Source organism: Branchiostoma lanceolatum, chromosome 18 (genome assembly GCF_035083965.1).
Source record: "Branchiostoma lanceolatum isolate klBraLanc5 chromosome 18, klBraLanc5.hap2, whole genome shotgun sequence".
In the NCBI taxonomy this organism is placed as follows: Eukaryota; Metazoa; Chordata; class Leptocardii; order Amphioxiformes; family Branchiostomatidae; genus Branchiostoma; species Branchiostoma lanceolatum.
The window spans coordinates 3,971,725-3,984,053 of NC_089739.1; the positions used below are offsets into that span (position 1 = coordinate 3,971,725).

The 12,329-nt window shown below is 40.6% G+C and overlaps 1 protein-coding gene and 1 long non-coding RNA gene across 3 annotated transcripts; one reads left to right on the forward strand and one right to left on the reverse strand.

Annotated features, from left to right (window-relative positions):
* Positions 1 to 2,781: 2,781 nt before the first annotated feature.
* Positions 2,782 to 8,111, forward strand: LOC136423899 (uncharacterized). 2 transcript variants are annotated; one of them, XR_010753808.1, is made up of 2 exons: positions 2,782 to 2,857; positions 4,365 to 8,111. It is a non-coding gene; the product is annotated as an uncharacterized lncRNA (long non-coding RNA). The 2 variants fall into 2 exon arrangements; XR_010753809.1 differs by having other exon boundaries at positions 2,793 to 2,857; positions 7,129 to 8,111.
* On the reverse strand, positions 7,633 to 12,294 carry LOC136423890 (kelch repeat and BTB domain-containing protein 2-like). Its single transcript, XM_066412270.1, has 5 exons — positions 11,810 to 12,294; positions 11,206 to 11,466; positions 10,813 to 10,955; positions 10,514 to 10,723; positions 7,633 to 10,235 (listed from the first exon to the last, which is right to left on the reverse strand). The coding sequence occupies exons 1-5, from the start codon at positions 12,128 to 12,130 to the stop codon at positions 9,344 to 9,346; spliced, it is 1,827 nt and encodes a 608-aa protein (XP_066268367.1). The 5' UTR covers positions 12,131 to 12,294; the 3' UTR covers positions 7,633 to 9,343.
* Positions 12,295 to 12,329: the final 35 nt, after the last annotated feature.

Sequence of the window (12,329 nt, forward strand, 5' to 3'; positions counted from 1 at the left end):
TTAAAACCATGCAAACTGAAATGCATTTACAGCATTTAGTGTCAGGAGGGGGCCTATCTTGCAACAACTAGACTTTTAGGGCCAAGTGTAGACCCCAAGCATAGTCTACACAGGCTGATGAATCAGACTGATAGCTGATACTAGTAGTCTATAAAATCTTCAAACAGGGCTTATGGTGAGGGTTATTACCCCCACCCCTGCTTGGAGAATGGTGATAATACAATAAAATTTCAAATTGATCCATTTATTGAGTGCTTCTGTACTCCATGTAGTTAGACTTCAAAAGCACCGAATAAAGCCAGGAGTAGGACAAATTTGTCAACATCCCTGGAAGGACTCCAGGAAGAATACTGCGCATTGAATTGTATCACTAATGGAGATTCAAATAAAACAAACAAACATGAATGCTCCAAGCCAGATTCAAGTGGCCTCAACCTGGCTTGTTCCTACTCTCCAAGCAGAGGTCGGTGGGGGAAGGTTGTAACCGTTTTATCATATACCCCGTTTTTTGTCCGCTATCTCCCACTGATAGAGATAGCGGACAAAAAACGGGGCATGATAAAACAGTCACAATCTTGCCCCACCGACCTCTGCTTGGAAAGTAGCTTGTTCCAATCGAAGCCTGCTGTCGCCTCTCAAGGTGGTCTGTCAGACATTATTCATGATTTCTTTTGTGCTTTTGTTTGTTGAAGCCTTTTGATTGCTGTGTCTTCAGTATTGTTTTTCATTTCATACCTTTGGAGGTTGGTTTGACATACATGTACCAAGGTGGCTGTATGGTGGCTTGGGCAATGGACAATGACATTATCCTTGCAATGGGCCTGGCTTATTTAGACCTGTCACAGATCTTTCAAGATGTATATTCGGAAGGGAACTTCAAGGAAAATGCATATGGGGGTCCCGTGATCAAGGAGGTGTCCCAGGCCTACAACAGTCTCAATACTAAGATGGGTACCAAAACTCACAACATCAGTGCCGGGGCCCCAGCTCACACATACACACCTCCTGATCATGACTCCTAAGTCCTAACGCATGCGTGATAGCCCCTGCATGACAGCCAAAGAGATTCTATTTGGCTCAATCAGTCTATGCAAATCAGGGTAATTCACACCTTGACGTGAATTAGGATGTTCACAGCCACTACAGACATCCCTGACAATTCGCAATGTGATAGAACATTCTCACCCATTATTTACGAATGCTGGCTGGAAGTATCACGGGCTATAGGCTACAGTATATATGTTGGTTAACCGCCACGGTACATGTTTTTGCTCAAATGCTCCCGACGACGGTTTCTCCTGTTGCTCACCCCGGAAATGCCCCCCCCCCCATTAGCGGGGACGGTTTCTCCCATCGTCCTTTGCGTCGAACACTGTTCGGCTCTGCCGAACTCCGAAACCTGTTCGGCTGCGCCTTCGGCATCACTTCGGGGTTCGCTCGGAAGTTCGGCACTCCGCATATTCCCCACCCCCTGCTGTATACTCATTAAAAATATGAACTTGATTGGGTAAAGTACTTTACTGTTATTGGCCCGGAGTCCGGAATTAAATTGTTTTTCCGGAATTAAATTGCGGCTTGTTTACTACATTCAAGCCCTGTTACAGATAACTTAATTCACACTGTAATCTTGATAGATGTAAGAGGAACACCACTGAGAGAGTAGATTTTACGGCATTATTTTAGAGAAAGCACCAGGTATTTAATAACTTGTATAGTCAGACCAAGGAGGTCCTTGTGGTCAGACTGTAACATTTTCCCTCTGTTGTATGTCACAGCCAACACAATGAAAGACAAAGCAGAAAACAAGGCCATTGTACACTCCTTGTGCTAGTGTAGAAAACAAAGGTCTATCCATGCTGTATAATGTGTCTGGTGTCCATAGGATTGCTTGATGATTTCAGGATAGAAACTACTCACATCCAAGTAAAGTTTGTTGTCTAAAATCTAGGTTAGTTTGTTTGTGAGACAAGTACCAACAATGATTTTGTGCAAGCTGTGCCTGGTTTAACTTACACTTATTGAACTTTTAAACAGTTGGGCTGCTTCAGGATGAGAAGAGGTGGCCATTTTCAGAATGCTTATACAGTACTGACTGTTTCAAAGTTAACAGAGGGATGTGAATTGTGCTATCCTGGCTTTTAATGTTATGTTGGACAGCGGGGAGGAGCGAACCCGGCGGGTTCAGTTTTTGTCCCGCTGTATACATTTGGCTGAATTCACACCTTTTACACCTCTTGGACCTGAATTTTTCTTCCCCGGGGCTTGTCAAAACCCGCCGGGATCCACAGTTTTTGCCATTTTTTCCCGGCGGGGAATAACAGTTTGCCGGCAGGGAGAAGCACTCTTCCTTGCGGGGAGAAGCATTCTTCCTTGCGGGGCTGTAGTTTCACACCTCGGGATGACCAAAAAAGAAAGCGGGGTGCTTCAATTTCCCGCAGTTTTCTTGCATTTATCATCAATGATATCATAAGTTGTGAACATTGCAGAATAATAATTTTCATATCACTATACTCAGTAGACTAAGAGCTACGCACTGATGTCTCACTTGAAGGTAGAACATCAACTTTGCTTGAATTTCCAAATGGCTAGTGTCTGTCTAAATCTCAAGTGACTGGTGTTAATGTGTATTTTGGACAGTAATTGTGCTTTTACCCGGGAACTCTCTGTTCAGGGCATTAATCTCCACATCAGACTTGTCCACCATGAAGTGGCTAGGTGTCCAGTCTGGATTCCACTCCTTGAAGATGTTCAAGGCTTCCTGAACATCTACTGTGGTTTCCTAGGAGCCGACCACAACGTAGCAGACGTTCGTGCGGACGCACAGGAAGAAGAGAGGCATCGAATATCGGCATGTTCGGTAAGTGGCGTCTAACAGGCACATCTGCTGGCCATATATGTGGAGCAGCCTCTGTTGCCAGTGTGTCTGGTAGCAGAACAGGAACTTGGTTGTAGTTCCATCCTCCTGTACTTGGCTTGACCTGTACTTGATACAGCAGCCAGATTCTGCAGCCCATCTGGAGGTCAATATCTGTGAATGAAAGAAAGAGTAAGCCATTATACATTGTATTGGGCCATGGCCACATAGAATATTTGTTTATGTTTCCAGCAGCGGTCTAACATTTACTTCTACAAAATTTCGCACTGGGACTGATGGCTAACTAGAGTTCCACTATTTCATAGCTTTAACAAAATGATCTTCAGGCAGCAATTCCAGCATTTCATTATATATTTTCACCAACCTTGCTTTCTCGAATTATGCTGTTTGTTTACACAAACACACGCCCCAAAGAATGTTATTATTAAACCTTGTCGAAGGTTAAAATATGACCTTGCCGTTGAAGGTGATGAAAGATTACACTGTATAACATATAGAGATTAGCTATCTCTCCTGGAAACATCATTCCTGCTGTGATGGACATCCATATATATTACGTGAAAACCTGCATTTATGTAAACTGTTTATTACCTGCAGGTTTACTTGATCGTCTTCCGAGTTTCTTGTTTGTCTTTTCGCCTTAGACAGGATATTTCGAATGTCCTGGTCAGTCGGATTGTAGCGGCGGCGGGTCAGTGGGGGAGGCTGTTGTCCCCGTAGAAGTTCATCTTTCACAAATGTGTTTATGTGGCGTCTGAACTCGCTGACCCGACGCGCTCCGTCCAAGGCTTGTTTCAGGATGTGTTTCTCTACTTCAGCATCTACAGGCTCACGTAGTTCAGCAGCCTGAGAAGTAATAGCATCCATGAATCCATGAATTAGATGTACGCATATGTTAAGGTTTGCTTAAATGCCAATTACATAAAGTTGTGTTATTGATTAAAAGTAAAATGGACAACATATGTAGTAAAGACAATATGGCATTTTATTGGTAGTATCACCTGCCTAGCCGAAGAAGAAAGGAACTTAACAAAACGGACTACATACACAATGTACTTACCTCTCCAAGAATTGGGTGGTTCTCGTGCTCTGTCATGGCGGGAAATCGAACATGGTATTCTACAACACCTTCAACTGTTGAAGGGTTGGATCTTAACTCAGCTTTCAGGGCTGCTGAAGCCAGTGTCTGCAAAGCCTTGGTGTTTTTTGAAACCTAGGATTAGAATATGTGTATAGGTAAGAATAGTAGCCTTGGTACTATCCTATGTGAGTTTACCCTGACTACAATACTAACTCTCATACTGGTTTTAACTCCATACTAACTCTTTGGCTGTCTGCTGTTATTATGGCAGACAAAGAAAATATAGGACGGCATCCATTACCAAGTCTCATCCTATAACTTAAGATAATGGAGAAGGCAAGGCATATGGATGATTGCATTAACTAATTACAATAATATAATAATATTATGTGTATTTTCTTTGTCTAGGAACCAGGTGAGACACCATATAGCATAGAAATGTCTTTGATTGGGACCAGTGGAGACATTGCACAGGTGAGATAGTTTTCTTTCTTTGTAAACCAGGTGAGGGATTGTAGAGGTGATGTGGGTGTGTCTACTTTGCCTGTATTAGCTATGTAAGATGGCACCAGGTACACGTGAGATAGCTGTGTTTCCTTTGACTACCTGGATCACACACCTAACTCACCTATACGATACATTGTGCCTGGAGCCAATCCTTCTCCAAGGAGGAGAGAGGATTGCTTCCCAGCTGAAGAATTAGAATGCTGTACCTTGAAAGCCGGAAATTTGATGATCTGTGTTGCAGTTAACGTTGCAGGGCAGTTCACCTTCTTTGTATGTTGTATCATCTTGCGGGTTGCTTTGAAGTTATGGTCTTGACGCTAACAGAATAAAACAGCATTTGAGTTCACAGACGACATACAGCAGTCTCTTATGAACTTTGCATGATGTATTCTACTTTGTTATGCATTGTCTAATTTATATTATGTGAAACTAATATTTCTTTGCACCTGGTTGAAATCACCCTTGTTATTCTGTTTGATTTTTATTTTCCTTTCACCATTGACTTGAATTAGGTCAACAACTTTGGAAGTATATATTAAATACTACTATACCGCTTCTGCCTGTTTCTGTGCCTTGTATTTCTCCTTCTGTTTGCGGGCTTTGTCCTTTCCTTGGTGAAATGCGTAGACAATCCTCCCCACAAGCTGGAAAGGCACGCCGTCATAGTCAACATCTGTCAGGGTCCAGTACGTCAGTTTTTCCGGGGAAGGTTGGACATCTGTGTAATATTGAAAAATATATGTATATTGATAATATTGATAATGTGTAAGGTAATGATGTATTTTTCAAGTTATTGTTATGTGTATGAATAATCATGGTTTTCTTTCTGTCTAGGGCTAAGAAGACACTTAAATGAAGTGGAAATATATAGTAATAGTGTTTGGTACGTTTCTACACTCTTCTCCCTTCAAATTACGTGTGTGCCAAGTATGATGGATATCATGGACTAGGCAAGGTCCTTATGTCTTTAGCTGTGTACAACATATGTTTATCTGTCCTTTTTTTTTGCGTGACAGGAACAGTCAGCAGGATCAGTTATATATAATTCATTTTGTAACAACTATTTCCCATTTAGAAAGAGTGGAGATATTGTTTTGATGTGAGGTGTGACTTTGGCTCTTCCTCAGAGAAACCCATGTTTTAAATATGACCCATTTAGCTATAAGTATTATTAGTATTGGTCTTTTAAGGTGTTTAGAGGCTGCGTGACTTTTCCAAGTACTAGTATTAGATCTTCAAAATCTATTGTAGGATTACTGGGACTGAAAGGTATGTAATGATGAACTGTGTTCCACAGGTCAGATAATCTCTTACAATCCACAAACATATATGTTTATAATTATCAATCTCCCCACTGTCACATAGTATACACGTGGGATCAATTATTAGCCCATTTTTTCCACTTTTTGATTTTTCACCACACAGCAGTATTTCATGTAGTAGTTTGTAATTCAGTTCAGCTATTTGTATGTCCTTACATGCAGTTCTGCAGAGCGTAATTTTTTTCCCAGTCAAAGGTTTCAGTGCAATGAAGAATTGTCTGTCATTTCTGCTGACAGCTTGGCAACACTGCATGTTTATGAGTGTAGAATGTAATGTACAGGATTTTGTCATGTTTTTCTTAAATTTGTTTTCAATAGGTTTGAACAGGTGTAGGGGTGGGCAGTAAGAAGATGCGTTGGGCGGTCATCTGAGTCAAGTTCATTTTTGATAAGAGTTTTCCAGGTGCTGAGTAGGGCTTGGGACAGGCTAATGTGCTCAATTAAAGTATTGAGTCTATGGCTAAGGGTAGGGTACTCATTCATAGAGATGTATTTTCACCTGGGTAATACATCTTGCACATAGATTATGTCTTCTTTAATAAACTGGGGGAAGAAGAGGGTTTTACCTTTTGATGTTATATTCTCATTTCACCATTATCTGTTCTTTTAAGTATTGGGACCTAATGTCGTCTCTATTCTCAACTTTGTCATAGGATAATTTAACTTGTTGATAAAATGTGGGAATTAGGTTGAGGTTTGGGACATCACCCTCATTTTCAAAGTTCATGTGTAGTATAAGCTTATTGGGACCAAAGGAAAAGGGGGTGAGTGTTACCCACCTACATTTGTCTTCCACCATCAATCTATATAGAAAGTTTATTGCAAGTTCATGCCCGAGGGCTAATAGCAAAACAAACATAGAAAAACATTTGTGAGATAATGAACAATGGCTATAACAGGTATAAAAAGTATGATAAAAGTACATGTACTGGGTTCTGTGATTTCAAAAGAAGAGAGGCTACATCAACCTATGTATCCAACGTGTTTAACATGTTAAGTCCACCCAATTCAGAGGGCTGACTTATAACATCTCATTTGATTTGATTTTGTCCTTTTAAACTTTCAATAAGAACTTTAAAATTTCCCTTTTTATAGAATGCAACAACCCAGGGTGGGGTAACAATCATTGCCATATTGTGTATTATCTGGGAAAGAGCAAATGACTTGATGATTTTCACACGCAAGGTTATATTTCTACATCTCCAGACTTGCAATATGTTTTTTTCACTCTTTCTATCTTTTTCTCCTAATTCAGAAGTTCACACTCACGGTGGAGGGGAGAGTTATTGAAATAGATGCCTTGTACTCCATGTACCAAACACCTATGTTTGCACCCTCTCCAGCCTGCTCAGTCCTGGCTGTCATACAGGAACCACAGGATGATCTGTAGTACTGATCACTGACTGGTAGCTGGAAGCGTATGAACTTGTGCAACATGGCGAAACGCCCACCTGCTTTGCTAATCAGCGTTTTTAGTACTTGTTTGTCCATTTTCAATTTTCACATAATTCCTCAGTTGAGTTGAGCTCTGATCTTTATTTCATGTCATTGAAAACATAACTTGCAACTCTGCATGTTTCTGTATGATTCTGACTGTTTTTGACTGAAATTTGTTGTAACTTGTAAATATGTTTTTATACATTGCAGACACCATTGATCCTTGATGACAAACTTTGCTGGGAACTGCTTGCAGCTGTATTATCGAATTATTGCAATTCTTAGTATCAAATATAAAATCTTGACTTTTTTTTTAGTCTCCAGTGTAGATATAACACCATATAAAACAGCACTGTATAAGGAATATAGTTTTATGTATTCACCATTGCACACAATAACTAGTAGCCAAAGTCTTTACTAAGCTTTTTATTTGCCTTAGTCCACTTCCAACATTTGCTGGCTAAGTATTTACAATTGTACATGTCTTAGCAATTAGCAACCACAAGACATTTATACTTATATTGTACATTCTTAATTACTCAGTGAAAAGGAGGTTTGACCTTGCTGTAACAATGGTTTCTAGGACTGCAGACCGAAAGTCAGCTTGCGCTGGTCATGATATGGAATGATAATGCAATTTTCAATCATTTAGTTAAGTTGCAAACTATTACATTGTACGTAAAAGAATTGGAATACAGAACATGATATTGCAATCTAATATTACTTAAATATACATAGAGATTCTGTAAGAGTCTGGTTTTATAGAAATGGTACTAGTAGTTTATCTAGACTGTACCAAGATGACTGAATTGTTGCACGTTTCTTTGCTTTGTACAGTTGGGAAATATTAGTCTTTGATAATTAAAATGAGCTTTGAATTTTGATATTATACATTGTCAGAGTTATGATTGAGTGGTTCTAATGCTGTCATACACAACATGCCAATTTGTTTCAAAGACATGCTTTGTGGAATTCTTCCAACTCTTACTGGTAATTGCAATCCTTGTGTGATAATGCCAAACTTCAATTATATGTTTATAAAGGTTTGGACATCCAGTTTGAATCATAAGTCTTTAAAGGATAATCTGATACTCTTGAAATATAACAATAGAATACAGTCTTTAAATTAAAGTCAGTTAATCTGATACACCTAAAATATAACAATAGTTTTACAGATGTTACCATCACTATCAAGTGGTCATCAAAAAGTCTTTATTCTATTGTTATATTTCAAGTGTATCAGTTTAAAATTTAGGACTTAAAACATAGTTTGAAAAAACAACAACCTCGGTTAAAGCTAAGTTTTGTCGGATTGTATTTTTATCGTAAGTCAGCGGCAGTGCGAACTTATAACATCTCAAAACATCACTTTTTGTTATACTTCAACATCTCAAAGCATCAATTTTTCGTTAAGTTCCCGCCAGAATGCATTTTCAGGCACGCACTTCATTCTTTCATTAATAGTAACGGTACAAGTCAAACGGGCCAAATCCTGAGCGTAAAAGTAAACAACAGTGGACCGGAAACAGTGCGTATTTCGCGCGAAAACTTTGACAGAAACACTTATGACTGAAAACTCACCATTTTCTCCGAAAAACTTATCCTTTTTGCTCTGGATATACTTGGTCATTGTTGATTTTTGAACATTAGTACGTTTTTCCTCGAAATCTTTGCGAGAAAGAAATATTTCTTTAGTTTGGGTCGCCAGCTGCGGCCCCATAGTCACGGCAGTTCCGGCCGGTTCCGTCATGATCACAGGCACAATGCGCCGGGATTACGTGACAGGTCAGAGGTCATGCGGGTATTTAATACCATTCTAATCTCTTTAACCTTGACTTAAACATGGCAGTAATCGCCAACAGGTAACAACAAGAGCAATCATTGCTATGTTTAATCACGTAGTTGTATTTACTTAAGACACAAGAGCATTAGTTCACTTTACCATAGAAATACATATCTTTTCTATAAAAAAGGAAGCGTTTCTGTAAAATGCCTACTAAAGTATGAAATTGATCTAGTACATGTGCTACAAGATCTATCCCATTTATAGGAGCATTTATCAAAACCTGAAGTCTAAACAAAATGCAACTAAACAGTCCTACTCTGGAAGCGTGCAAAACTTTATGTGGCCTTATCCTGCATTGTAAGGTATGGTAAGTATATACGTGCTACAGGGCACTGGGGACCATACACACAATATTCCTTACTAGTGTCAGGCAGAGTGACCTTCAAGTCCCTCCAGACGTCAGTGGACCTGTCATACACATATACATTATATTCTTCTTCATCTTCGTCATTAGCCCATGTCGACCATACATGCAGCTGGTTCTCCATTACAAAAAGACTGAGATCAAAAATTACAAGATTTCTTGGGTTTGACAAGCCTTGCAGTTTCTGCCAGTAGTCTGACTGTGTGTTGTACACCATAGCCAGTCTTAAGGCAAAGTCTGTGCAGAAAATCTCTGTTCCCATGGCAACGGCTGTGCCGAATTCAAAATTGGGTTCTAACAATTGGCTCCGCTTACACCAACGGTCCTGCCTTGGTTCGTAGCGATGCACTTCCTTGGTTGTGAGGAAATAGATGTGTGAATCACAGGACACTACAGCACTGTAGTATGTAACATAGTCAAGTTGCAGCTTTGAACAATCCTGCCACAGGTTCATGTGCCGATTGTACTTTCTCATCTCATGCAATCGTCTGTCTTTAAAATCATCAAGAACAATGTAGTACAAAATCTGATCAACTTCAATGAGGAGTTGCTCGCAAAACTTCAAATTATAATCCGGTCCCTTAGATACTGAGGACATACATTCATGTTCCCACACATTCCTTGCATGGTTGTACTTAGACAGGGATAACTGATTCTCGTCCTCTGATTCTCCTGTTTGCAGGATGTAAATGTTGTTATCACTGGTGACTGTTATGGCTGAGAAACCAGAAAGGTCTTCAGGCTTGTAACTGCAGCTGATATACTTGCCTTCCTGGGGGTTCATGAAGAGGAACTCCTCGGAACTAGAGAGGACAAAAACACATTGCAAATTGTCAATAAGAATAGTATGAAACTAAGTTTTTTTTTCAATCAAAGCATGCACTGTTATCATCTGTCAAATATTATTTCGTAGCCCCTTGAGAAATGCTTTTGAGCATAACTATATGTTGGAATTAGAGGACGAGTGCATTTACAGGAATTAAAAACTAGAAATGTGTATTGCAGGACCTCAAAATGTAAAAGACCTTATACGAGGATTGTTCACAATTCAAAAACAAAAGAATAAGAGGTATATACTGACCCCGGGGCTTGATTGTACAGCAGAGCCATTTCCGTGGTCATCCCAAACCTCGGCTTCTGGTTGGGGTCCCCTTTCTGTACCACATTCCTGATGACCTCCGAACTCCCAGGATCCTCCCTGACCAGAGGGTGTTCCAAGATGGCTGCCGTGTCGTCTGAGGTCAGCAGGTTGAACCGGATGTGAGGGAGGATGCTGGGTAGGTGGTGCAGTCTGTAGGGTACAGGGTAGGGGTAGATTTTTCTTGCATGTTTACTCCACAAAAAAACCATAAGATGTACAAAAAGAGAACTGACTCCGACCTGTCCTCCCTGCTGTGCTGCACCCATTTCACCACAGCCTCCCACACTGTTGTCTCCTCTTGAACATCCAGCTCATCGTGGCTAATGATCTCAGTCAGCTGGTGTTCAGTCAGCAGGCTGCAGAACTCCTCGCTGCAGGCAACCTGTGGAGTTGCAGAGTACATGTTCAAGAATGATACTGTAAACATGTGTCTAGATCAATCTTCGGTACTGTTTACAACAAAAAGATTTGAAAGACATTTCTCTGTTGCTCTGTCCTAAGTCATTATATGGAGTTGACAAAGTCCCTATTTTTTTTCTTTTTCTACTGTACTGAGTTAATATTATCCCAGGTATCTGATGAGGCCAGAATTCTACAAAAATCAAAGTTAACAGTTTGAGAGAAAGACCCACCTCAGCAAAGTTTTTATACATCCACTGTAGGCAACGTTTTCTAACAGTCTCCACAGAGAAGACATCAGCAAACTTGTACAGGTCCACACAGGTGGAGCGCTCCACGTTCATGGCCATGTAGTTGCTGCAGGTGTATTTTACATAGTCCAGTTGGAGGAGGTCGGCTGCCTGGTACAGGGGCTGCACTTTGTCCAGGGACACATGGAGGTTTCCCGAGTAGATGTAACTCAGGATCTCCCCAAACATGCCTGCATCTAAACCCTGTTGAAGAATTCAACAGATCAATGTTCAGACGTTCACCGCATATAAGCCATCGAGGTATATAGAGCATGAAAAAACATAATTCTGTTTGATTAGGTTAAATCTTATCTACATTCTATTTCCGCACTGCATGTGCTTTATTGTAATCGAGAATATATTTTCGAATAATATTTTAGAAAACGCATTGTGACCCGCAAAGTTGACCGTTGACCCTTAACAACAAAATTATATCAGTGGGGAGGGGGGCATGCGAGGGACAAACTATTATTTATTGGAATGTTTCGTGGTTTTACAAGTTGTTCCTCTTTCACTCTACTCTAACCACACGTTACGCCAACCCTACCTGTAAAACAACCGTCTTCTGCCGACTTTCCGCCATATCATTTGTAAACATGGCCCTGAAGTAGGGGCTGGCCGCGGACAGAACAAGCCGATGGCAGGGAAACCGCCGGTCCTCGACTTCAAGCACGACATCCTGCAGTACCCCAGCCTTCTGTAAATCATCCACAGTTCCAAGAAACCCGTGCAGATAGCTCTCGTCTTGGTAGGAGCGAGGACGAACTGCGCTGGCGTGGCGTTCTTGAACACGTGTTACGCGCCGATTTGAGGCACAAGACATGGTCACGTAAAAACTCAATAGTTCTCGCACGAAAGGCCAAATCATGCATATAAATGTGTCCTCGTAATGTCAAGAAGCTGTGAAAGCTCCTGCAATACACGTGGATATCCAAATATAATTTTCCGACGAGATTTGCAGAGTCAAAGTTGGCCCTCAAGGGGCCTTCTTGTGCTAAATTCTGTCGTAGATTTCGCACTGCATGGGGTTTTTCGTGCTACCGTTTCAGCATTATCAGGCGTAATTA

Coding starts and splice junctions, on each gene's coding strand:
- LOC136423890 (XM_066412270.1), bottom strand. CDS start 12,130: ATGATTTGGCCTTTCGTGCGAGAACTATTGAGTTTTTACGTGACCATG. Junction 10,956..11,205: donor TGTATAAAAACTTTGCTGAG/GTGGGTCTTTCT, acceptor GCAACTCCACAG/GTTGCCTGCAGCGAGGAGTT. Junction 10,724..10,812: donor CAGCACAGCAGGGAGGACAG/GTCGGAGTCAGT, acceptor TGTACCCTACAG/ACTGCACCACCTACCCAGCA.